This window comes from Gymnogyps californianus, chromosome Z (genome assembly GCF_018139145.2).
Source record: "Gymnogyps californianus isolate 813 chromosome Z, ASM1813914v2, whole genome shotgun sequence".
Classification (NCBI taxonomy): Eukaryota; Metazoa; Chordata; class Aves; order Accipitriformes; family Cathartidae; genus Gymnogyps; species Gymnogyps californianus.
In genome coordinates this window covers 68,393,490-68,420,020 of record NC_059500.1, presented here as the reverse complement: position 1 = coordinate 68,420,020, position 26,531 = coordinate 68,393,490, and the positions used below count along the sequence as shown (strand labels likewise).

At 44.5% G+C, this 26,531-nt stretch overlaps 2 protein-coding genes across 4 annotated transcripts; one reads left to right on the top strand and one right to left on the bottom strand.

Annotated features, from left to right (window-relative positions):
* The first annotated feature begins 1,755 nt into the window (after positions 1-1,755).
* NIM1K (NIM1 serine/threonine protein kinase) lies at positions 1,756-11,168 on the top strand. Its single transcript, XM_050913146.1, has 3 exons — positions 1,756-2,219; positions 7,948-8,216; positions 10,316-11,168. Exons 1-3 carry the CDS (start codon positions 1,928-1,930, stop codon positions 11,063-11,065), a joined length of 1,311 nt encoding a protein of 436 aa, XP_050769103.1. The 5' UTR covers positions 1,756-1,927; the 3' UTR covers positions 11,066-11,168.
* HMGCS1 (3-hydroxy-3-methylglutaryl-CoA synthase 1) lies at positions 11,091-24,424 on the bottom strand. 3 transcript variants are annotated; one of them, XM_050913141.1, is made up of 11 exons: positions 24,380-24,424; positions 19,049-19,506; positions 18,536-18,661; positions 17,985-18,149; positions 17,068-17,236; positions 16,782-16,952; positions 15,850-15,956; positions 15,382-15,507; positions 14,949-15,112; positions 14,444-14,550; positions 11,091-12,691 (listed from the first exon to the last, which is right to left on the bottom strand). In XM_050913141.1, the coding sequence occupies exons 2-10, from the start codon at positions 19,494-19,496 to the stop codon at positions 14,458-14,460; spliced, it is 1,569 nt and encodes a 522-aa protein (XP_050769098.1). In that variant the 5' UTR covers positions 19,497-19,506; positions 24,380-24,424; the 3' UTR covers positions 11,091-12,691; positions 14,444-14,457. The 3 variants fall into 3 exon arrangements, with proteins under 3 accessions (XP_050769098.1, XP_050769096.1, XP_050769097.1); XM_050913139.1 differs by lacking the exon at positions 11,091-12,691 and having other exon boundaries at positions 13,398-14,550; XM_050913140.1 differs by lacking the exons at positions 11,091-12,691; positions 24,380-24,424 and adding an exon at positions 20,881-20,905 and having other exon boundaries at positions 13,398-14,550.
* Positions 24,425-26,531: the final 2,107 nt, after the last annotated feature.

The following is a 26,531-nucleotide window of genomic DNA, read 5'->3' as shown; positions in this document are numbered from 1 at the left end:
TAACATGTGATTATTTATTGTTATCTTATACTTTTTCTGTCAACCATACAAACGGCCCTTTTCTTCAAACAGGAGTAAAACAAAAAGAGTAACAAGAGTTCAAAGGTGTCATGGAACAAGTACATTCTCCCTCCATTCCAGTTATAAACTGTGTCAGCTTAAGTTTGCAGCACACACAGTAAGAAGTATCTCTGGCTTGGAGAAGTGACAGGGAGAAGTGGCAGACCCTCCTGTACCCTGAGGGCGAGGAGACGCCAGGCTCTCTGCCTCTCCCCGGGCAGAGCTGTCGGCGATGTGACCGCAGCACAGAGAGGTGAAGTGACTTGCAAAATCACTCACGTGCGTCTCGGAGCAAGGAGCAACTTCCCGGAGGCTGGGTCTGTCGCTTCGGCCTCTCTGTAGAAGCAGCTGAGCGCTTCTGTGCCACTCCAATTCCCATTTAATGAAATCGTCACCAGCTGCCTTTTCTTTGCCCTTATGTGGTGCCTTTGGCCTCTCCTCCTCTTGCTCACGCAGGAGATTGGGGTTTAGAGGGCAGCTCCACCTGGCAGTGTCATATGCCCTCTTCTAGTGTGGCACCTTAGGTGACTGTATACCTTCCCTAAGCTCCAGGCATTGAGTTACTGGTCTAATTCTCTCCCCCTCAATCTGGGGAATCCGTACAGGATGGCAGTGAGGTGTCTCCCGCATTCGTCAGTCAGGTGGTGCTGCAGGCTGAGAGGAGAGGAGGTGAGCATTGCCACCACCTGCGCTCACAGCTTTTGTGCCCAGCTCACCACACTCATGCACGCAGCTTCATGATTAGCAGTTGCTGATCAACTCCTATTTTTCAAGGTTAAAGAAGAAAGGTAAAGAAGAAAAAAAATGCTGTACTGCTTTAAAGGTAAGTGATTGCTTGTGTATTTAGAATAAGGACTTCTTCATCTGTGCTGCCAAACAGAGTTAAATTGGTGAAATGGTATGTGGTGTGCTGTCACTTAGTGAAGCGTATGGCTGTTACATAAAGGTTTTAATGACCTTCTTCATCTGTCTGCTTAGGAACACCATGCGTCTGGCAAAATTTTGAGAAGGCTCAAGGCATTAAAGAAAGCTCATCTAAATAAAGGAGGGTTAACGTGACATTGCAGTTACTTAATCCTGTATTGTCCTGCCATGTGACTGCAGGGATACTGAGGCGCAGCGTTTCTTTTGCCGGGTGCACAGATTATGCTTTTCCTGTCATCTTCCAGGATCAGTTGCTTTGTTAAACCTGCCATGAGGAGGAGACAGAGGAGCAACAAACTTTTTATAGCAAGGTTTCAAGGCACAGTGACATTTCCAAGGCACAATGACAAGCTCACAGGCTGAAGAATGAATCAAAGGCAAACCCTACCTTCAGCTCTTGGACTGGTAGCAGCACCAGTGAGAACTACGCTTTTAAGGTCAGCTATTCAAAATGAAGTGGAAGCATCTGGATTTATTCAGAGTAGTTAATCAGCTATTTGTTTGACCTTATCTATCAAGTTAGTTTTCAAAGCAGCAAGCTAAAGCCTGAAAATTCGTGTCAAATGTTTTGCATGTGTCGAATACACTGCATAGACAGTGAGCAACTCGCCGCTTTCTTGCACAAAGTTCACAGTTTTAATTGCAAAGCCTCTTTTACCTTGTAGATGAAGATCCTGACATACTAAATCTGTTAGTGAGAGATGGATGTAAACAGCTTCCAGTTTTATCTCTGATTTTGAACAGAACTGCAATATGTAGATATGCCAGATTTGTTTTTAAAATAATTTCCAAACTAATCCTTGGACTTTCAGTAAGCTGCTTTTTTTCCTAAGTTTGTCACAGTGTCCATTATGTGCAGGATTGCCTATTTGTACAGAATTATTTCATTTAAACTCCTTATCAGGACATCTCGTTAAATGGGGAAGTGATTACCCTATAGACTATGACAACAGGATATGTGAATGGAGGAGGTCTTGGAAAACACCGTTATGCCAGGTGGCATCGTGAGGACAGTGGAGAAGACGATGGGCACCCAGAGTGCTACGGAGGAGATGAAGAGGGCAGACAGCACAGGCTGACCCCGTTTGAGAAGCTAATGCAGGATATGTCCCAGAATGAAAAAGTGGTGAAAGAATTAACCCTGGGAAAGAGAATTGGCTTCTATCGAGTCAGAGGAGAAATAGGAAGTGGGAATTTCTCGCAAGTGAAGCTTGGAATTCATTCCCTAACCAAAGGTAGGCACCACTGTGCGGGTCACCTGCGTGCTGAGCACCCTAGTTCTGTATGTATGCAAGTGGCCCACTTTGGGAAGAAAGATGCTGTCTGAACCTTAAATACACATACAGTTTTTATGTGTCTTTTTGTTGTTGTTGAGTGAATCTATAGGCAGGGTCACAGATTAATGCTTAGGTTTGGATTAGGCTTTAAAGAAACCAGAAACATTTTCTCTAGATGGCAGCTATTACAAGAAAAGTTCATCTCTGCACTTCATGGAGTTAACACATCTCATCCCATGGCTCAAACACTCCACACTTTGAAGCATGGTGTTGTGCCTCCCCTCCTACAACTCGTCCTGTCCATCTGCCCTCTTCCCTGCCCCAGCTCACGGACTGCAGGGCTGTCGGTGGGGAACCCCCAGGGCAGCCTGGCTAGGCACGCTCCTGCCTGCAGCCAGAGTTAGCAAGTCTTCCTTTGTTTCATCGCAGATTTTACTAGTATGGACAAGGCTTTTATTTGGCCACAGTAATTTTGGTGAGAAATTTTATGCATGCTTTACTGACTCATTTGCAGGTGGTTCATTACTGTAAAAAGTTGGGACAGGGCTATAGATGTGGGCTGAGCAGGTGCAGGGAAACAAGCTCTGGTACAGCCAGACCGGGGTTTGTGTTGAATTGTCAATTATTTTTCTTTTTTTAAATACAGAAAAGCACCCTATATGCTGCTTCTAGGAAGAACTAGAAAGGCTACGTAACTGCAGCGAACACTTCAGTTATAGGTATAACTAAGAACTTGTCTTCATCTCTCCTGTTTCTTCTTCTGCCTCTGACTGTCTGACAATAATAGAAACTGTTATTGTTTTCCCTCAGGGATGACTAGTTTTCCCTGCATCTTTGTACCTATCTTGGTTTGTTCTCATAGCCTTTCCTTTCCAATTTGATTGACTCTCCTTCCCTCCATCATCTTACAGGTGAGAGAACGAGATATGCCCCAAAGCCTTCATGCTGTATTCTCTGTTGTTATTTTCTCTAACCACCTCTTTCAGCCCAGACTGCAGAGGTGTGAAAGCACACATTTATCCCTTGTGTGCAGCAGTTGTTGCACTGGGAATCAAAGTGGAGAACTGATGGTATTTATTTTTTCCATATTTAAGCCTGCCTGCACCTAAGGGTTGCTTTAACTGGGTGTGGATTTTTTGGTTTTGCTTGTTTCAGAAAAGCATCTCTGTTCTTCTTGGCCCACAGCAAGTTATTTCCTCTTCTGTTCTGTGATGTTGTTTTCTTCCAGAGAAAACTGGCTTGTGCTTACTGTTGGAGAAAATACTGCTCTTGTACTGGGAACAGGAGGAATGCTAATGAAAGGAAGTTATAAATTTGATCTGGATGAACCTTTTAAAGCTGTTGAACTTAGGAGACAGGTTGCTTTAGCATTTGAATAGAGCTGATGATTGATTGATTGAAAAATTTTGAACTTCAGTGAATACAGCAAGCTTGGACAAACTAAATACCAAAATTAAAACCATAAATTTTTTTCTTGAAAAGATTCTTTTTCACCAGAAATCTCTCAAATTATTTTTCTTTCGTTTGTTAGTAGCTTTTTTGGTTAAAATGTTCACTGGCCAAGGAGTTCACTTCTCGATACTAAGTTTGCAACTGTCATGAGGAAGGAAGGACGAAGGATAAACATCTTCTGACTCACCTCTGCCTGTGAGCTTCTCTGTCCTCATACAATACAGTATGTGGACAGGAGAACAGGAACATGCACACGTGTGCATACATGTGTGCACATGCATGCATACACACACACCACTACCACCCACAAAGAGAATTCTGGTTTTTCCAGTAGATGCACATCGTTGTGTTGGTAATGATGTTCCTGCACAGTGTGAATGAGTACAAGTCTTTTTTTGCCGATTATGTAAATACAAAGGCTTCATTATTAATGCTGTTTGGGTCCCTGTGGTGGGGGAGGTGTATGTGTCGGGGGGCTGTTCAGCTCTTCAGTTCCTGTCACAGCGTTAAGTTCTAAGTATGGTCTTTCTCCTTACATATCACCCTATATTAAAAAAGGAAACAATTTTGTTCTTTACTTCAGATGAGCTTTTGTAACAATTGCATGGGTGTGCTGTTCTGCAGCCCTTGTGATCTGTCACAGCAGGTTATGTGAAAAAAGTTTTCTAGAGGGAGAGAGGAAAAAACTGCAGGATCATACTGGATGAAGTACCTTGTTTCTCTCACAAGGGCTGTCTTGGTTGCTTAGAGGGTGCAGGAAAATCTTTGGTGCTGTGATGTGTATTGGGTTTTTCAGGAGCATTGCCCACTTTATTAACCTGAATTTTGGCAGAGATTTTCTCCAGAGACCTGTGGAGTTGGTTGCTAAGGCCTGTTAGGTTCCTAAGCTCTGTGTAACCTTTATTTTACATACCTTCCAGCTGACAAATGTAGTGTGAGAGCACAGCTGAATAGATGCAATTAAGAGCATCCAAAATTTACAGCTAGTAAAAAGCCAGTCTAATGTGAAACATCAATTGCAAAGGCAGGAATGACCAGGCATCCTAGTTTGCTTTTTTTTTAAAGCAATTTTAACTTGGTTCTGTTTGTATTTTGTTTCCTTTTGCCATCATAACATACAGCACTTCTTCCTGAAATTATTTCTCAACCTTTTCCTAACTTCTAAGATTTTAGCTAGCTCTTTTCAAACCTCAGCATACACTGCATATAGTCAATCAAAATCTCTTGTCACTCAGTTTTAGTATTTTGGTAAATAAGCTGCCTGCTAAAAATGCCCTTCTGTTCAGCACTGCTGCCATGCAAGGGTGTCCTGGTTTCGGCTGGGACAGATTTAACTCTCTTCTTAGTAGCTGGTACAGTGCTGGGTTTTGGATTTAGTGTGAGAATAATGTTGGTAACACTCCGATGTTTCAGTTGTTGCTAAGTAGCGCTTATCTTAAGCCAAGGACTCTTCAGTTTCCCATGCTCTGCCAGCAAGCAGGTGTGCAAGAAGCTGGGAGGGAGCATAGCCGGGGCAGCTGACCTGAACTAGCCAAAGGGGTATTCCATACCATGGAACGTCATGCCCAGTATACAAATGGCGGGGGGGTTGGCCGGGAGGGGCGGATCGCTGCTGGGGCATCGGTCAGCGGGTGGTGAGCAATTGCATTGTGCATCACTGGTTTCTTATTTCTTTTTTTTTTGTTGTTGTATTCTTTTTCATTACAATTATTATTATTATTAGTTAGTAGTATATTTTTATTTTTACTTTAGTTATTAAACTGTTCTTATCTCAACCCACGAGTTTTACTTTTTTTTTCCTTTCCTCCTCCCCACCCCACTGGGAGGGGGAAGGGGGAAGCGGCTGTGTGGTGCTTAGTTGCTGGCTGGGGTTAAACCACAACAAAGGGTAATACAGAATTTGTAAACAGAGCATTTTTTGGAAGCAGAGGGAATGAATTTAAAAAAGAAAAGGAGCATGTCAGGTTTTTTACACCATAGGTGGGCTGGTTTCTTTGCATATCATGCATATGCAACTGCGATGATGTAGATTTAAAGGAGCTCAGTCCTGATTTATGGTGGTGTGTCAACAGGATCAGGCCCTTCAGTTCTAAACTCCCTTTTTTTTTCCCCCCTTTCCTTTTAAAAGGAAAACTGACCAGGAGGAATAGTAAATTCCAGCAAAAGGAAAGGGCAGGAATTTAACCTAGAAGATTTTTTTTTTTTTTTAAAGCCCAAATGTCCCCAACTTTTATAAATCAAGATGTAATGATGCATTTACATAGTTAAGATTGTAAGAATTGTTATCGCTGTAGTATCTAAGCGTTTAGTTGTGCAAATGTTACCTACTGCGAGCTGATGCTCTTTCCTCTTGGTTTAGGTGATCAATACGCTACCAACGTGACAAGGGTTTTAATCTTTCGCCCTTAGGTCAGCAGTCAGGGCTCTGCCAGGATCAGTGTCGCTTGCTGTTACCATTCAATAGCTGCATTTCCTCCTGATTCACCACGCCACCATCAGCACCACGCAGGAGTAGGTACCCGCTTTCCTAAGGGGCCCACTAGAAAGCATGGAACAGGTCAGAGAGAAGCAGCGTGGGGAAGACTGCCCTATACTCAGCACGGGCTCTGTCTGAATACAGGCACATCAGGGGATTCAGCACCTTTCACAAGAATCACATTTGCTTGGAATATCTGCTGCACTTTAGTAGGGAGATCAATTTATGCATGTATGTTACTGAGAAAGGTAAATATACCAAACATGGAGTTTTCTTGATCTGTACAGGTATATGCATATGTATCCTTAACAATTCCTTTAGATATGTTGAAATACTAGAGTTAAGTAACTTAGTAATATTAAGTGAAAATATTTTGAATGCTTTTATACCAGAACACATGTACAAATATAATAGCCTTCTCACTCTTCTCTTAAAGCAACAAGTAAACAATACTGACTTTTTTTTAAATTTACTCCCCTGTACTAGAAACCAAGGTGAAGTTTTATTCTGAAAGATTCGATAGAAGTGATTAATTGTTACGATATCTGTGAATGTTTGACTAAGATATTCTTGAGGAAAAAAGCTTCTTCCCAGGAATAAACAGTTGGTTTTATTGCCATGATCCAGTTTAATTTTGCTGTCCTGACAAGTTATACAAAGCCATTGTAAACCTATTTTAACCAGACTAATCCTTCAAATACCAGCTGTATTCAATAGAGTGAAGACAAAAGCCATAACCTACCAATTAATACAGAAACATAAGGGCTATTGTGATTGACCTGCTCATACTGCTCTGAGCTACCCTGGTGATGTGGTGCAGCTGCAGATGTGTATCTGTTTTGTGGCCCTTGGCTTTACTGTAGATATGCTACAGAAACACATAGAACTTAACAGCAGCTTTGCATTACCAGGACAGTGTAAGACAGCTAGATTTGCTCTCTTACAGGATCCCTGCAACTTATTCTACGTCACTGGTTTTTTCCCTTCCTCAGAATAAAATCTGTGTGTGATGTGGATTTAGGGCCCACTGTGGCATACACACATAAAAATGTACTTTTCCCGTATTCTGTACTGTACCAAGAACTACTCGTACATGAACGTGCTGGAAAAACTGGCACAGCTATCCTGAGAAAGACAAACCTCTTCAACACCGATTTTGGTAACTGAGAACTTGTGAGAGTATGGGATAAGAACTTAGGGAAGAGTTCCGTAAGTAAGTCGCACCAACTTAAAAACACCTCTCCATTATAAACTTGCAGGGTTTATAGCCAGAGCCCCCAAATTACCCCCAAGTTTGTCTGTCTGCTCTGAAACAAAGCACCTAAATTTGACACCTCCCTTTTAGTCTGCAAGTACCAGGCTCAGGCCTAGCTCATCAGAAGAGCACTGAGCTAACAACGAAAGAGAAAGTGCAGACTTTATCGGCATTAGACACCAAAAGCAGATGCTGTAACTGTGGCCATCAGACAGGTATTAGCCTGACAGCAGTGGAGCACACTAAGACAGCAGATGATCTGTTTAGCCCTTGCAATACTCTATCAGCCTTTAGCTACCTCAGCAGTGAGTAGGATGCCGTAGACGGAAAGGGCATGGGTGCATGTGAAAGATTGCAGGACTTAGTAGGCCTCTGCAGCTTAGCTTATACTGATCAGAGGTGAAATTTTATTGCACTTCTATAACCAAGCATTGTTGTAAGTAAATATTATTACCATTTGTACCTATTGCATTAACAACATCGAAAAGCATTTTTCTTTTCAGAGAAAGTTGCAATTAAGATTTTGGACAAGACAAAGCTAGACCGGAAGACTCAACGTTTGCTATCTTGTGAGATATCCAGCATGGAAAAACTGCACCACCCAAATATCATCAGACTATATGAAGTGGTGGAGACACTCTCAAAACTGCACCTGGTGATGGAGTATGCAGGAGGTGGGGAGCTCTTCACTAAAATCAGTACAGAAGGGAAGCTGCTAGAAACAGAGTGTAAAATAATCTTCTCCCAGATTGTGTCTGCTGTGAAGCACATGGTAAGCTGCTCTTCTTCCACAGGCATGTTGCCTCTCACTACTATAGCAGATTTTGTGGATGTATCTTTTGGTTTTCAACTAGTAGGTTTAGTGTTAACCAAGATTTCAGGCCCACATTTCTGAAGAGCAACACAGCTAGAGAAGAGCTGTTTTAAAGGTATCTGAGAGAGCTTTCATATCCACTGCCTCTCTGTTGACAGCTGTTGGGAGGAGACTGAACTGGGAACACCTGGTGGGTGGAACCATCCCTTTAGCAGCAGTGTTCTCCTGTCTGCTTTAGGTTGCTGTAGGCACCAGCTAACAAAGCTTCATTTCTTCCCTCCAGCTATTTCAAAACATAGGATCAGTCACTCTTCCGCTAGAAGAGTGTTCCAGAGAAGAGGCTTGTTAGGTGTTGCAAACATCCAGCTTGCATATTAATGAATGTGGGAGACTGGCACTTGGTTTTTGTTTTGTTTTTTGCCTTTTTGCCTTTTTTTTTTTGTGGTTTGTGCCACTCGCTTTGGCACAAATCTGTGAAGTTAATACCCAGCAGGTCACTTCCCCTTGCCTAGTCTTCAGTACATGGATTTAGGATGATGCTATTCGTGTAGAGCCCAAAGCATCTTGTAAAGGCAGAAAAGGAGCAGTTAACTACTTCAGTACCATCTCCTCTGAACCTTGCATAGTAACTACAGCTACTTCAAACAACAGCATAAAAACACGGGAAGACTGTTCTGCAAGTTTGAGATGTAGTATTCGTTAAAGTTGGCTCAGGGTGCCCTCCGGTGGCTCATATCCTCCTGCCACATAATGGCCTCAGGCGAAGTCAAAAGCAAGGGTGTTCCCGGGTCAGACATCTAGTAACTGCATTACAGACTGCTCGTGGCATATACAAACTGTATGCATTTTTTATATATTTTGACAAAATGATCATATGTCCTGTAAGTGATGGATTAGCTTCAATGCCTTTTCCATAGAACAGGTACTGGACCTTACTTTACATTTCAAGATTGCATCTATTTTTTAGCGTTAAACCCACACTACCAAGCTGGCCAACCTCTTCACTTGGACATACAGACTTCTGCAAAACATTTTGCTTTTGCTAAGCCATCAAATCCAGGCTACTTAAATCCCATCTCACTGCTGCCAGTCCACTACGAGGACAGAAGATCCCTGCCTGTTACTGATGACAGTTTAAAAATCTTAGGATGCTGAAGAGTTTCCTTATTGCCTCCAGATACTGCACCTTGTTACTTCAAAGGGTAGGGCAGAGTGTGCTTGAACACATCCATTCCTCCTAGTCATTTCAAAGATGAAGCTAAACCCTTACCTAATCAAGACAGATACATCACCACTAAGCAGAGCAAATTCCATTTGAGTCCTTGGCTACTACTGCCATTTCCAAGGGAAAAAAGCACAAGTTGCAGTGTATGTATTTATTTTAGATTTCTAAAACTGGAAGACACCACTGAACTTGGTGTCCTGCAACAACATGAAATACCACAAGGCACAAGTCACTGGTCCTTTTCTCCTGCCACCACCAGTTCCTCATAGGACATTAGATCGCACAACAGAATTGTAGCAACTTTCTTACCTTATCTGCGATTACGTTCACTTGGTGAACTAAACGCTTTCACTTCTTAAGTCCACAAGCTTACAATATATACAAAAATGGGATTGGTTAAAAAGAAATTATTTTTGTTACTTACATCATTACAGAAACGTAGTAACTGCAACAGCAAGTGTTCTGAACCCTGAAAAAATACAGATTTTGCACATGGAGATATCCAGTCTTGCAGGATTAGCCATGATGCCATCACAAATCTGCTTCATGAAAATAGCGGGTGCTAGTTAACAAGTTGAGACTGCTATTCTTAAAAAAACCCAGCATCCTTCTTCCCATCTTCTCCACCTACTCTATTGTTTTTGTATCAGTGGAGAATTAAGTTAAATTGGTTTAAATACTTTAACTTTTCAATTTCATTGCAGTACTTATTTCTGACTTTGTCCAAGATAACTCCCTTTTTCCTGTGTGGTAATTAATCGATGGTAAGAGCTAGTCACTTGAGAACTTTCCTGTGAACAAGCTAATACCAAATTTTCCTCTTGTTCTACAGCATGAGAATAATATCATTCACCGGGACTTGAAAGCAGAAAACGTCTTCTATACCAGTAACACCTGTGTTAAGGTAGGAGACTTTGGATTCAGCACAATAAGTAAAAGAGATGAAACTTTAAATACTTTCTGTGGCTCTCCTCCTTACGCTGCCCCCGAACTCTTCCGAGATGAAAGCTATGTTGGCATTTATGTAGACATCTGGGCACTGGGAATCCTGTTATACTTCATGACGACGGGTATCATGCCATTTCGGGCAGACACAGTGGCCAAGCTGAAAAAGTGCATTCTTGAAGGGACATACAGTTTGCCTGCCTGCCTCTCAGAACCTTGCCAGAAACTGATAAAGGGCGTCCTTCAGCCAGTACCGACCGAACGGTACTCTGTCAAACTTATTATGAACAGCGAATGGATGCAAGGAATACAGTACCCCAAACCTTTACAGCCATTTAAACTGGATCCAAAGTATTTATCAGACATCAATACACTCAAAGAGGAAGAAATCGAAGTGAAAAATATTCTGGAAGATCTGGGAATAACAGAAGAGCACATTCAAAATAACCAGGGAAGAGATGCGCGCAGCTCAGTAACAGGAGTCTACAGAATTGTTTTGCACAAAGTACAGAAGAAAAGGGCACTTGAATGTGTTCCTATCATGTCCCATCCAGACCCCAAAGAACAAGACTTGAAGAGAGGAATCTGCTCTTATAGTGGGATGAAGCACACATCCAAGCTGTGTTCTATTTTATAAATTGCACTGCAGACCTTATACTCGGCACACTTAAAGGGGTTTATTCACTTTTCACAGGTTCTGGTGTTACATTTTTTGTAATTTTTGAATAAACCAAAAATGCCTCATCTCTCTTTTGCATTTCTCAAGTCTCAGTGACGCGCTCAGAGCTCTTATGCATTTGTTTGTCCCTTGCTCCAGAGACATGGTATAGCCAGTGCAAGAACCCCAGTAAGTAAAACAGGTAAGGGATCATTAGTGGAGGTGATCTTTTAGTAAAGATCAAATAGTATTGCATGTAACACACTTGGGAGATTCTCAGTACAGGCATATAACGTCTAGCTTCTTGAAAAGTTGTACCTCAGCTTGACACAACTTTACCACCGCAAGCCAGGACAGTTTTTGCAGAGAACTAAATTTAAGCAGAACCCAGGCCATAATCTATACAACTGCGAAATCTTCTTTAAAGCCTCTTCAGCAAATTAAACATGATAAAATGTATATCAGAGCTTTTTTTATTTTATTCAAGAAACAGCAATGCTGCTGTTGACCACAGTTCCTAATTTGTCACAATTCAGAAAGGCAAGTGAGGATATGCTGCTTTAACCCTGCATGTGTGGTTGCAGTTCCTAGTGCATAGCTGGTTGGGCTACCACCTACTAACGTTCTGACACCTTCCATTACTTCCATGATTCTGACAGTCTAGAGCTGCTTGGACTCCAGTAAAGATTGATTTAAGCATACTCCAAAACTCATGTAGTTTTAAATTTTTGCTTTGTAACACTAGGTATCAGTAAGCTGAATGCAACCAATAGAAAATCTGCTTATATATTGAACATTGCAGGCTTGTACTAACTCCTGCCTTACTACTTTGGCAACAAAGGCTGGCACAAAGCCAATTTTGACGCTCTTGACCACTGCAAGTTAAAAGCTGGGTAGCCTGACAACTCCAATTGCTCTGAGCATCACCAAGATGTAGATGCTCTAATTTTCAGCTTTAACCACTTACTTCTTTATACTTTAATCTTCAACGCCATCAGCTCCAGTGCAAATGGTGGAAAAGTGCAATAGCCGTCTTTCTCTGAACAGGCATAGCTCACATGCCTAAGCTGAGAAGTAGAGCCTACATTACTTTAGTTAAGGCAAGGAAACTAATACAAGGTTTAGAGAGGTACAGCTGGTGCTTTCAAATTTAAGGGCAGGATGCCTTTTCTATTATGGGGACTGATGAGATGATCAGCTGACTTTAAAAGGAGTGATTAATATAAATGAGAAACAGAATGACTCTGAAAAAGCCACCCATAGGAAACTGGACTCAGTGAGGCTCAGGTAAGTACAAAGCAAGAACCAATCCCCCTTCACAGCTTCTCTGAGGGGGATAAACAATACTATCTTTCATAAGACAGTAATAAAGATGAACTGTATTTCATAAGCTGGGCATGAATTCCTCCACTATAAAGACTTTCCATAGGAAAGCATCTATCTTGAAACACAGCCCTGAAATAATGGTTTTGCACCAGCCTAAGCAACTCTTTCTTTCCACTTTTGTAATGGCATGATTTAAGAAGAAAGATCCAGAAGGTCCACACAGCTTGTGAACCCACAACTTTGAGGCAATTTTCACAGGGCCGGTTTCCTCTTTCTTTCCTGTTAAAGGAGAAAAAAAAAAAAAAAAGCATCCTGAAAACCCAACAAGTCAGCACTACTCCAACAGGTTTCAAGTATCTCAAACTTTATTTTAATAAAGGATCTGCCTCACAGACCGTGAGGTCCCTGTGGTTAACTTTGTGCCAGTAGCTCACTTCTTGGCTTGTCCACTGCCAGCAATGGACTTTGTTCCATGGCAATTTGTTTTTCTGGTGCCAAGATAAGTTTCACGAGGGCAACCTAAACCAAAATACTTGCAAACACTATCGTCATGCATCATTGCTCCATCATTTTCAGCAGAACAAACAGATTAGTATTCATCAATTCATAATAAACAACTATTTTGCCAAGGCTTGACTGTACAAATACAGCAAGTTATCAAATCCTAGTAAGTGACAGATAATACAAACACTTCATTACACACAAAAAACCCTGTAATTTAACAGACAAATCATTTTTTGCTACTTTATATTAGATAATGTAGCTTTGTAGAATTAGCAAAGAAATAAATTCAACAAAACTTCATTCTGTACATTAGCTCAATTTAAGTATATATTACAAGCTTACAAGGCTCATGTCATAGTTCATTTCCAATCTGGGCTTTAAAAATCTACCAGAATGGAATCCCCATTAGCATTGTATTTCTACCACTTGCAAGATGGATAGCTTTTAGCTTGCATGTTGGGGGGGGGGGGGGGGGGGGGAGGGGCAGGGAATAAAAGACCCCACTCCTACAATATCACCAGTAGTGAGGACTTCAAAGTACAAAGCCAAATTCAAAGTTAGAAATAGTCTTTCAGAAATGTATTATATAAAGAATAGCAAGAGGCCAGAGCTCCAGACAAAGTGATCTTCCTCCCTTCCTTCATTTGCCAATTAAAACAGCTCCATAAGATCTACAAGTTTTACTTGAAAATTATACTGCCTTGGATACTTTGACTAAACAATCCTGAAAGGTGCCAAATCAATGAGCCCATTTCTTTATAAGAAAAAAATTACTACCTCCCTTCTTTTTCCTCTTTCCTCCCAGGCTGCTGTGATTTATAATGCAGGTATAAAACGTATCATATAGATGTTAGGAGGAATTATGTAGTAACTAACACAGTGGGTCACAGAGTTTCTTGGAAGAAAACCACCTGTCAGTCTAGCCGTTTTTGATCCAGTCATTTTGACAGGGGAGAGAGATTCTATTCCAGCAATAAATGTTACTTGGTTCTATACCTTTCCCAAAGTAATGGGGTGATGGGAGGTAGACTGGGAGAAGAAAGGGAAGGTGATAAAGGGAAAGAGAAGTAGTACAGTATTCAGAAGATTGACCGCTTACTGTCAAGGCACTGAGAACCCTAACATTAAAAGCTTGGACTATTTTGCCACAGACTTGAGTACAAGTAGAAGTTAACAGTGTAGGTTTCAAGTCATTTTACATGGAAAGAGCAAGCAGAAGATTCTTCTTCCTATGTACAAAGACCTTGTAATAGACTACAGCTACTGCTCAGCAATTAAAAAATTCAGACATGTTAAGGAATCCACACAGCCCCTGGCAAATCCCTCTATCCCCAGTATATTCATGATTTTAGTGTTCTGAAAATACTATAAATATCAGCACATCATATTATGACAAATCTTTTCAAGGAGCTTAAAAAGTTTTTCCATGCTCCAGTGAAGTACTACTGTACACTGAAACTTCAGCACTACCGCAACCCTTTTTCCTCTCTCTCTCACCCTACCCTCACACCTTGTTTCATTCCCCACCTCACAGAGGTATCTTAATGCTCCCCATTGGAAATGGCAACAGTAACGCCTTCAGATTCTGTTGTTGCAGGGATTCTTGGCACTTTCTTAGCAGGGCTTGGGATGTGCTAAGAAGAAGGGAAAAAAAACATTAAATACAGTTTTCTAGTTCACAGACATTCATACTTCATGGCTAGTCCAACTCTCAAACAACATTCATGCTACACTGGATGGCTTGGTCTTAAGTCAATCAAATTGGTCATGCTTCATGCAAACTGATTATGTGAAAAGAGCCAGTTTGTTCTTGTTTCATTCTTGTGCAGTTGTATTCTTGTTACGATGAAATGTACTTTTTAAAATCCCATGTTCAATTTTTTACTTCTGGCTTGTATGTTACATAGGTTAACAAAGTATTTAATACAACCTGTTAAACCACTTCCTCTTAACATGCATGCACATGCTGAGACAAACACATAAACCGTTCCACCACTTATATCAAACTTTAAAAAGAGTGCTGAGTGTTCACCTCATGAACAACACCTGGGTGGACAACTTCAACTCCTGCCTCCAGAGGTCCATCACCCATGAGTGGGCGCCGTGCGTAAGTTCTCCTGTGCTTTTCATCCACACGCACAAGGTACCATGTTCCCTCAAAGAGATCTTCTACCGAACACTGTGGAATATAGTTGGCTGTAAAAAACCCAGTGACACAGTGTTAGTTGTTTCCTGGTAAGAGTTTTACACAACACAGGCCGTTGCAGTTTGGGCATAGTAAGAAAGAAAAACCAAGTCTGCATTTTAATTTCAGCCACACTGGGCCAATGAACACGAGCTATTCAGAAGTAGAAAGGGCTGGACATTTCCTTCATTCTATACCCGAATCATTTAAAGTCAGGTGAATTAAGTGATGAGCATTTTGCTGCAAGACTAGGAACGATTTGTATCTATGAAGTTCTTACCCAAATGATGGGTTTCCTGTCTAATCTTCATGTTTTCAGCAAAGACATCAGGTGCAATACATTTTCTTGAGTCAAGTCTTGTTTTGAGATCAGAAAGGCTGGCAGTTATTTTGTCCAGAGCAGAACCTACAATATAAAACCATCACATAAGGTAGCACCGGTGCTGAGAACTGCACGCTAGCATGTTAACATTTCAAGCCCATTCAAAATATTTTGCATTACAGAACCTAAACTTTTAGTCATTTAAAAACATTCCCAATTACTCAATCAAAATGTTAAGTTTGAAGAATACTATTTATTTGCCCATGGAGACACTTAAACATTGCCCAGAGCCGCAACATCTTCAGTTTAGCATTACTGTCATTAGGCACTGCTCTGCAGGTTTACTTATGCTGGTGGGTACCGTAACAAGGCATTTAGAGGCGAGCTGTCCAAGGGAGTTAATTAACATCTCTTCCTCTCACTCACCAGGAGTAGCATCCTGTGTAACTCTGATGGAATACAGCGTAGCAGCAAAACCAGAACCATATGAGAAAACACTGATTCTCTGTCCCGTGAGCTGCTCTGGGGAGTACCTGCAAATCAAGCAACGGTTGTTTAAAGTGAGAATTAAGCCAAGGTGCCAATTTTAAATAACTAGAAAGTGCAGCTAGCTTAGAAAAAACAGCCAGCAAATTGTACTGACTACAATACACATTTAGCATGCTATGTGCATAAATGATGACTTAAAACCACAATTTCAAACACTGCTGTTACGTGATGAGTTCCAAAGCTCCCTAAGCAAAACAGAGCAAAGAAATGCCCAGAATGATTATCTAGAAGGCAGCCAGTCTTCATTCTTAAGTGACCTAAAGCCTAAAATGAACAACTATATCTTGGAAGGCAAAGTCAGAATAAAGAAGAAAAGATTCAAGAGGAATGGTGTAATTTAAACTTAACATGATTTTGTAAAGTCTATCATTGCGGGAAAAAAAAAAGTTAATTAAATACTAATTTAATGTGGTTTTGCTTATTACAGTGAAACAGAGAAGGCATTCTGATTCTCTTTTCCACTGCAGTGGGGTTTTTTTTTTGGGGGGGGGGGACACGACACACAACACACAACACAGGGGGGAAGAAGGTTGAGGCTGGGAAAGACACCATCTTACAAATAAGATCCCGCTTTGGAAAGCTGTAAGCAGCTGTTTCAGATCAGCTGCTGACACAGAAATTTTGAATCTGCTTGTCACTTGAACTGATTGGTGTGCAGAGTAATTTTTTAACTTTCATCTTTCTGCTTAAGGCAATCTAGTAGGAAAAGGTTTGCTAGATGGTGCTTTTACAAAAAGCTTTCTGAAACAAAAAACTTTTACGACCTTACATATAAAAAGCTATGACTTTTTTTCCAATTCTATGCTTACTGGGCTAGAAGAGAGGCAAGGCAACCATAGACTGAAGGGGTATACATATTTCCATTCTGGTTGGATACGAGTAACGAAGCTTTGGTTTTCTGATTGAAGAGCTCTGCACTAGCTTTCATAAAAGCTTTTTCCACATCTCTGTCAAAATATGTATCTTCGAGTTTTACATCCCTGTTAAAAAAAAGAAGTTCAGAAACAGTTACTAAAATAGCAGAAAGTAAAAACAAACTTTGGATGTGTAACAAATTAAGATTATGTGAATAAGGGAGACAGCAGCCATTCTCACCTGAAAGCTTCCAGACCACCGAAAACACCGTTTGCTGTTTCTGGGTTCTGGTCACTGAGAAAGTCATTCAGCAAGAGTCTAGCCACAGACTTCTGTACCAGTTTACAGTAGGGAGAATGAAAGATCATAAATCCAAAGTCATTCAAGGTGAAACGCCTGTCTGTCCCCTCTGGAAGTGGCAGAAATGTTGTGTTACAACTTATGTTTAGTACTCACTTCAACTATGAAAATAAAATAGGGGGGTAGCAGGATACCAGTCATCGTAACACGATGGCACACAAGAGACAACCACTAAGACTAACTATTGCTGTCAAGTTCATTTAAAACACTGCTGCTACTTCTATTTAAAAATTAGTTTCTTACTGATCTTTTGCACCAACTAACAATGTTACCCCTTCTTCTAGAAGAAAAAGCTATAAGCTTAACATAATCTCTGTATTTCTACCCAGCATTTTGACGTAGTAAATAATCTACTTCATTTAACTATCTAATCTTCACACCTATGCTTCTTAATGTAAGTGAAGTAATTACTAAACATACAGGGTGAAAAACATCAGTGTCATTACGTAACATTTAAATATTAACCTCAGTATCTTAAGAGCCTGGGTGGAGGGGGGAATAACACACTTTTAAGCAAGGTATTACACGTAACACCAACAGAAGCCTGTAGAGACTACTGCTTACTGACTATCAGGTACTCAGCCACACCAGAACAGAAATAAGACATTTCCTATGGGAGAGAGCAAACATTTCGATTGCCTCAGAACATAAAAACACAAAGAACGGGACCCATATACTGGTCTTTAGATTGGATGCTAAAACTTGAAAATACATTGTCTTTTGACTTGAAAATACAATGTAGTTATACATTCCAGCATTTGCCAGATCGTACAGTATCACCAGGTGAGACGACATACCCTTTTGCCACTGGGCGTGGATTTTGTTGCGATAGACAGTATAGCAGCGATCTAATGCACTGAGGTAGCACTGTATAGATAGTTTGCCATCCACTACAGGATATTCAGAGACCATATCTGGTTTATAGAAGTCATACGCATGCTGCATATGGGTTCCACGCAACCCTGATGGACAGAAATTGACAAAAGTTGAAAATCACTTTTTTCAGCTGCTTTGAGTCAATTTGAATGCATCACTTAACACATGTGGGTAAACAAGCAATATTTCGCCCCAGTGAAGCAGGTTTTCCTAGCACTTCAGGCCCTTTACGGTAATGTTTCACACAGTTCTCAATTGCTTGTTAAATACAGTAGGACTGAGGATGACAAACACAAGTAACAATTTTCATCATTTCACCTTGCAAGTAGAGCACTGTGTTATTCACCTCTAGTCCACTCTTTGTCAATTTTATTGGAGAATCCCCAAGGAAATAAACAGATAGCAGCATCTCTAGTTGTTCCTTGCTGCCGGTTATCTAGCTGAACAGTATTTGTTTTCTCACAGGACTAACCTCTCTCAAAAATTAATGGAGCATTTGGACCAACCAGCATAGCAACAGCACCAGCTCCACCTGTTGGCCTGGCATTTCCAGTGGCATACACAGCTATGTCTCCAGCAACAACAAGTGCGTAGCGTCCTGTGAAAAACACACAGAAGTAACGATGAGAAACAGCCAAGAATCTAGCATATTTTAATATCCATCAGCAATTTTTAGACTTTGGTTACAGAGGAGATGACCCCAAGATTAAGGGGCTCTTCAATCCTGACTTTCCCCCCACATTTCAATTTCCTGGATTTCCGAAATTTACAGGAAAAGACCAGTGATTATTAGCCATGTCATTATTTTTTGCACTGTAATCGAACTAGTGGCAAATGCCCAGATCATTTAAGAAAAAGACTTCAGAAGAGAAAAACAGTTTACCCTCTGGGGTTTATACAGTTAAACATGAACACTGTCATTATAAGGCAGACTACTCAAAACCAGAGGATGATGTCACTTTTCAAGAAAATACCCTGAACTTACCATCCCAAGAACTGGACTCAATCCAGTTAACAGCATTAAAAAGAGCAGCGGTGCCTCCATAGCATGCATTGGTGGTGTCAATTCCTTCTACATCTGTATTACCAGATTCTTCAAAAAGCTGCATCAGGACAGTCTTTACAGATTTTGATTTATCAATTATCGTCTCCGTTCCAACTTCTAATCTCCCGATACAATCATAGGAAAGGCTGTTTCTCTCCATGAGCTTCTGAACCACAGTCAAGCAGAGAGAATTGATATCTTCTCGGTCAGAGCAGAACCCCATCTTTGACTGGCCTAGCCCAATGGTGTATTTCCCAGCATCCACACCATCATACTTCTCCAGCTCTGTCTGGTCAACATACTGAGAGGGAAAATATATTTCCAGTGCAACAATTCCCACATCTTTGGGCCAACAGGATTCAACATTCACTGGAAGAGACCCAGGCATCGTGGCAGATCTTTAAGAAAAAAAGGAAACCACAAAAACAGCTGATTTATTCACATCCATTTTGAGAGACCTGCTTTCATTTTCTGTAGGTTTATAGAAAAAGTTCCATTTCAGGTATTCTACAAGGTTATTTGCAAAAGGCAAGCCATTGCCTCCAGGGAGACTTTGGTATAAGCATCACTAGAAGTTTTGTAATGTTTTATATTAAGGAGTACTTTTAAGTGAAAATACAAATTTCAGCCCTGGAGATGAATAGATGTAGATTAAGCCCAAGTTATTTCACTGAAGCAAAACATACGCTTAACAAGTGTTTGAGAAATTAGTCTTAATGTTCGTTATTCTACTTTTGCTTACATGCAAAGTCTCAATTTTACACAACTAAGCTAGAAACACTGGATTTTTTTTAAATGTTGCTAGTTGAGAACTTAAGTTTAAAATTTATCCTTACAAGGAAATCTCTGCCTTAAAACAGGCCATGACTTTTCAAAATTGTTTTTATTTTTAAACTAAGTGACCTAAGTCACTCCATTTTGTTTATACTTGCAACAAAGATAGCACAATTTGGGGGGGGGGGGGGGGGGGGGTGGGTTGCATTTTTGGTTGGGTTTTTTGTTTGTTTCTTTTAAGCATACTCTGTTTTGGCATTCCGGAACACTGGAACTCCTAACACCAGGCCTGGAGGAATATTTCACAGGCTGAGATGACACACAGGGATTCTCCCTGACAGACCAAATTTTCTTATTTTAACCCCATAACTTTACTGTCACTACACTCGAGGATATACTATGCTCTAGGATATATTACATCCTATAACTTTAACCCTATCCCTATTACCGAGACAGGCAAGATCTTCCTGTACTTTTGCTGACATCCTTACAGAGCTCTTGTCCCTTTTGTGTCCAGCTGCAAATACAGTCACACTGACCTTACCCAACTTCTTCCATAAAACCACGATAAGCTGTATAAAGGGACAAAGCCTTTCTCTGCCGGAATGACGACTTTACAGGATGCATATTAAGACAAGCGTTATGAAAACATTAAAAGTGTTGCAGGTACAGACCTAAAGAGCACACGGCTCGCCATTCATTTTGATTGCCTCTAGAAAAGTTTCAACGATACCTACGATGTACCTAAAATAACCTATTTAATTTTTAAGTATTTCTCTTGCAGCCTTTGTTCATATTAAAACGCGTAAACGGGAGAAAAAGGCTATTTACAGCTGCTTACTGAAGCGCTGCAGGACAGCCGTCCAGCGCACTGCCACGATTTTAAGCAAAAACAACCGATTTCGCGTTGTTTTGCGTACCCCGCCGCCACCCCAGCTCACCCTCTCGTGTCCGCTCTCGCCCACGCCCCGTAACCACCCTGTCACGAAGCTCCTCACCTCAGCCGACCGCCGTCCCGTTCCCCCCGCCGAGCCGGCCTCGCTGAGGGCGCTGAGGGCGGCGGGCGCCACCTCCCCCCCCCCCCCCCCCCTCCCCGCGCCAACGCCTCAAGGTTACCCGTGACCCGGCCGAAGAGAGGGCAAGGAGCCACCGAGGTGGCGTGGGGCGGGGAAAGGAAGCTTCACGCCGCGTCCCACCCGCAGCGTGGGTCTACCACAACGCGGAAGAACCGATCGCCTCCCGCCTTTCCCCCGCCTCACACGACCGCCGCCCGGACCCTTACACGTTGCGGAATCCCATGGCCGGTTCCCGGCGCGGAAGACCGCGCATGCGCGCGGCGGCGCCGGCCTCGGGCAGGCGGGTAGTGCGCAGGCGCGGGGAGCTCGCCCCGCCCCTCCCTCAGGGGGTGCGGGCAGGGACGGGCAGCGCCGGCGCGGCTCCCGCCGCGCCGGCGCTGCCCGTCCCTGCCCGCACCCCCGGGGCGTCACCTCGAGGCGGCGACAACGTTGTTGCCTTAACCACCTGGCACGATAAAAACCAGGTTTTGGGGGTTTTTTTTTGTTTGTTTTATTTTTTTTACAATCCCAGGCCACGGGCTGCCCCATGCCTGGTGGCGCCTCACTTCTCTTTGCATTTTGCTTTTAAAACTTCTCAAGTGCCGTAAGCTGCGCTTCTTTCGCACGGCTACGCCACGGTGAGCGGTGCCATCTCTTGTTTTAAACTAGCTGGATTGCAAGGGGGGAGGGGAAAAAAAAAAAAAGAAGGCAACGAAAACATAATCATTTCTGCCTCCAGGAAGCTGGTGGGCAGGATTAAGCATTTGCCACGGCACAGCAGCAGGTTTACAGTGTTAGAAACAGGGTGGCCATCACCGCTTTCCTAAAGCCGCAGCCAGGGAAGGGAGCGCAGTGGTCCAGAGACTCCCCTGGAGCCGTGGGAGCAAGCTCACATCCCCTCTTGGCAGCATGATGAGCAAGTCACACGTATCTCCTGGGGACACAGAGCAGCGCTGGGGTCCAAAGCTTGCTCCAAGAGCTGTGTTTTACCCCAAATCTGCACAGGCACTGCAGGGGAGAAGGAGGATGCTTTCTGGCTCCCCATATGAATGCAGACACACCACCGACAGCAAGATCCTAAGGTACCAGCTGGGAAAAGGACTTTGGGGTCCAGCTCTCTTTCTGGCACAAAACACCTCACTTTCTTCAAAAGGGTACAAAAAGGAAATATAGACCGGTGCCGGCTCAGCACAGTGTCTGGCAGCCACCCCGAGGGTGAGCCTTGTACCCAGAACAGAGCTCATTTCTGCTCCAAGAGCCAAAAAAGCTGGAAGTTAGAGGCTGCAGAGACTCTTAGAGGCTTAATTTTATTTACGTTATATAGTAAAAGGCAATGCATGCAGCACATAACGGACTTGACCTGCAACAGCCATAGAACAACAGTGGCTTTTAACCAGGCAGTGAATCATTAGGAAACTCAGTATGCCAGAAGGACTTGCATTATTGGTGAGGGCTGAGGAAAACACTCTGCTCTGTGCTTGCTCCTTACAGAACTGAGATCAAAGCTGGCATTTAATTCATATTACTCGCTGCAGTTCTCATCAGAAAGCTTTCTGCAGAAGACAACTAAAGGGAGGCTCTTTATTGTATTCTCACAGCTCACCCAATACACCTAACGTAGCGGCAGTCAGGGCTATCGGGCTGTACTGCAATGAAAAACACTGCTTTATAAGCTCGCTCTGATCACTGAGAAAAATGGGACATATGACATCTTAAGTCAGTCATTACAGGAAAAAATTTGTTTACTTGATGTAAAACAAACAGCCTTTTGTCCTCCGGGTCGAACGGCAAACAACATCCCATCATTGAGTTTTTACTGAAAATGAAAGCCTTCTCAAAAGTACGATTTCTTTTCAGAGACTGTGAACCCCAAATGCTTTAATATAAAGAAATGAGGAACCTGCTTTGTTTTGTGTCCCCTTAGGATTCTGTAGGGAATGAATGAGCAGCATAAAACAGCCACTACTTTCTGCTAGCATTGCTAGAAATACATTCTCCCACAACAACTGGTGGCTTTCATTGTCTTTGTTAAGAATTTGAGAATATTCTGTCAATAATTTGACTTTATTATTTCCTGCTTAAGTTTTTAATTCATACAGAACACTTGACTGAAAGTTAGAAAATAAGCCCCCAGCCTGTTTGCTACAAGCAATGCGTTTGGTAACTCCCTTTGGCATTTCACCTCTGGAGGCCGTGGAGAGCAGACTTTGCTGGTGACAGCAGAGCCACTTCAGGCTGTTTTTCAGAAGTTAAACAGTGATGATCTGGCAGCTTCAGCTATGACATCACCTAGTTATCCCCGCAGAGCGGAAAGACTGACAGGTACCAAGCCCCTGCAAGACACTCGTCACGCCACGAGAGGTCACCGCCTCTACCCGGACCGCTGCGACGTACCCGAACGTGGCATCCCCGCGTCCCACTCACCTCTGAGCCCACGGGATGGGACTACGTGGGAGACAGGCAAAGTGCGTAAGAACACCAAACTGCAGGGCCGGCACCTCGCATTAAGTCGCAAGGACCCACCCGCAGCGCCTCCCCCGCGGGGGTGCCCGGCACCCTCCCGCCGGCTGCACCCTCGGGCACACCCGAGACCGGGACTCCGTTACCAACACGGGCGGGCGTCGGGATGCCCGCACCCGTGCAACAAACGCCATCGCGAAGGAAGGCGACGGCACCCCTGGGGGCAGCACCCGGCTGCCTTCGCCCTGCGCGATGGCGGGGCGGCGTGGGCAGGGGGACACGCCCTCCCCGCACTCCCCGGCTTGGGTGGGCGCCTCTGTCGCGACACTGAGAGGCGATTAAGGGACGCGCCGAGGGCGCCGCCGCTTTCAGGCTTCTTTGTGTCCCCCGAGGCGGGGGCAGAGCCCGGCGGAGCCCCGCGGCAGCCGCCCACCACAGCTCACCCAGCCGGGGGGCTTCCCCCGGGAGCAGGACGGGAGGCAGCACCTAGGGCCCCCGGCACCGGGGATGCCGGCTCTTTCGGGAGGCGTTTGGCCTCGCCGGCTGCCCCGGGCAGGGAGCGCCGCATCCCGCGCCACGGGCGATGCTCCATGATGCTCCGGGCAGCGCCCGGCGCGGCGTGCGGCCTGACACCTACGTTAAGAGACACCCAGACGCGCCACTTTTTGTTTCTTCTTTCTCCCCTTTTTTTCCTCTTTTTTTCCCTCTTCTTTTCTTTTTTTCCTCCCCCCCTCCCCCTTGCCGCACTGCAGGCAGTGCTTCAAACGCGCTTGCGTCCACTGAAAACACCGCTCCCAGCGACGCCGCCCCATCCCCAAGCCCCGCGGGCGGCTCCGCAGCCCCGCCGCCCCACGCGTGCTTCCCCCACGCGGCTCCTCGCCCCCCGCCGCGGCTGAGGGGAGAGGCAGGGGCCGCCCCCCGGCGCCGAGACGGCGGCGCACGCCGCCCAGCCCAAGGGCCTCCGGGGCCGAGCCGCCCTCACCTGTCTGAGGCGATGGCTCCCGGTGTCACTCGCCGCTCCGCGACCTCGCCCGCTCGCACACCCGGGAGAAAACACGGGGCACCGGCGTGCGGCGCCTTTAAACAGCCCCGCCGCCCGGGCTCCGGCCCGCGCCCTGAGCGGCAGCTCCCCCCGCCAATCACAGCTGCCACCGCCCAGGTCCCGCCCGCCGGCCGGTGCGCAGCTGGCGGAGAAGGCGGGGGGAATGGTGTGAGAAAGTGACGCGGCGTGGCCAGAGGGCGGCGCGCCAATGAGGACGCGGCAGAGGCGGCGGGCGCTCAATGGGAGCCGAGCGCAGCGCGGGGGCAGCCAATGGGAGCGCGCTGCCGACCGCGGGTGAGAGTAGGACGGCTGCCGGTCCCCGGCGAGGCGAGGAGGCGGTTGCCTGGCAACGGGAGGGGAGGCCCGCCCGGCCCCGGCGAGAGGCGCCCGTTGCCCCGGCCCCGGCCCCGGCCTGGGGGTCCCAGCGGCGCCCAGGGCTGAGACCGGGCGCGGAGGTCCGCGGGTGAGGGGCCGGGAGGCAGCAGCGGCGGGCTGAGCGGGGCCCCGGGGCTGTTGGGGGCGGCAAGGCCGTGAGGCGCAGGCTGGGGCGGACAGGGGTCTGCGGGGCAGCAGGAGGCCGTGGTGCAGGTAGCCCGCCTCAGGAAGCGCAGCCCCGCGCCCTAGGCCTGTGACATCTCCCTTGCCTGTGAAACCTACCCGCAGTCCTTCCCCTTGGCGGGCCAGGACGAGGCGCTCGGGGCGTGCACGGGGGCTCTGCCAGCGAAATTGCTTCACGAAGGATGCGATGTCCTGTCCTGCCTGCCCCAAATCCTCCTGGAACAGTCTCTTCCCAGCTTGTTAAATCCACAGTGTGCCAAGCCATATCTCATGGCGGTATTGTTATTTGGCAAATTCACAATTAGCTAATGTATGGGTTTCACATGCCAGCCTCTGTAGCCTTTAGGCCCTGTGATGATTTATATCCAGCTCATCCATTGCTGCACGGGTTACTGAGTGTCCCCAGAGGAGTCCTCCCTGCCAGTACTGGGAGTACAAACCTTTGTTGCAGATGGGAAGCTGCTTGATAAAAATCACACACAAATTCTAAAGCCTGTTTAATTTGGTTGTAAAACACTGCTCAAGTCAAAGAAATGTACTCCCTTAGCAGCTGGTGTCAGGTTCTGTGAGATCTGCTTGCTATAGCTAGCAGAAGACACCACCTTGCTCACCTCACACAGTATCAGGGTGCTAAAAACATGTTATTTCTGCTATCTTAGGGGCAGGTAAAGATAATGCAAAAGAAAGGGAAAAACTGTCATTGAAAGTGTTAACTCCTGTTGTGTTTTTTCAATCTGTTTTGAACTTGTAACTGTTCTGCTATCATCATGTAAAATCAGATTTGTCGTATAATTCTTTGTAGTGAAAGGATTGAGAAATACTACTGAGAAATTGAGAAGTTTTGTTTGCATGTGTTACCCTGCAGTCTTCTGATAAGCTTACGCCAGTCTGTGTACAAGCCAGTTCCATTTGTAATTCTGAAAAAACACGTTGACAAAATGCAAACTCAATAAGCAATGGCATAGTTACATCATGTAGACACACTGTCATCTTCTGTGCCTACAGACCAAACGGACTTCTTGTTAGAAAATTTAGAAACTTCTGCTGTGGGAATCTAAAGCTTCAATTCCTCCTTGTTCTCTCTTCCTACCACAAAAACAAAAGAAAAACCAAAACCAGAACTGTGTCCTTGATCTAGATTTCAAAATGGCTTCCTAACGCCAGCCTATCATTATATGCTTTGGTGGCAAAATGTTTCCTGACATCAGAGTACTTGGACTGTTCTGGCTTTGGAGAACAGATGCTCAGGAGGAGATGAAGCAGTCCATCTCGTCGAATTTGCGGGAGCTCATGTTAGGGCTGCGAGTGCACCCTGAGACCTTGCAGCTCCTTCCCCGCTCCCTGGGGGCTTAGCTGCCTGCGCATGAGGCCAGCTCCGGTACAATGAGCTCATGTAGCCTGGGATGGGGCTGCAGTGAAAAGAGCTGTGTGACGAGGAGCTGTGAGGAGCCTCCTCGGTGACCTCTTCACTAGGGAGCTGCGTTGGAACTCGGGCCCTTGCCTGAGCACCACTGCGGGTGTGCCTGTGCCTGGC

Bases quoted from the DNA above. Each gene is read 5' to 3' on its own strand.
- NIM1K (XM_050913146.1), top strand. From the start codon at position 1,928: ATGACAACAGGATATGTGAATGGAGGAGGTCTTGGAAAACACCGTTAT. The intron at 2,220-7,947 runs GTAGGCACCACT...TTTTCTTTTCAG, and splicing joins AATTCATTCCCTAACCAAAG to AGAAAGTTGCAATTAAGATT. The intron at 8,217-10,315 runs GTAAGCTGCTCT...CTTGTTCTACAG, and splicing joins TGTCTGCTGTGAAGCACATG to CATGAGAATAATATCATTCA.
- HMGCS1 (XM_050913141.1), bottom strand. From the start codon at position 19,496: ATGCCTGGGTCTCTTCCAGTGAATGTTGAATCCTGTTGGCCCAAAGAT. The intron at 16,953-17,067 runs GTGAGAATGGCT...TTTTTTTAACAG, and splicing joins GGTGGTCTGGAAGCTTTCAG to GGATGTAAAACTCGAAGATA. The intron at 15,957-16,781 runs GTAAGCATAGAA...CTTGATTTGCAG, and splicing joins CTTGCCTCTCTTCTAGCCCA to GTACTCCCCAGAGCAGCTCA.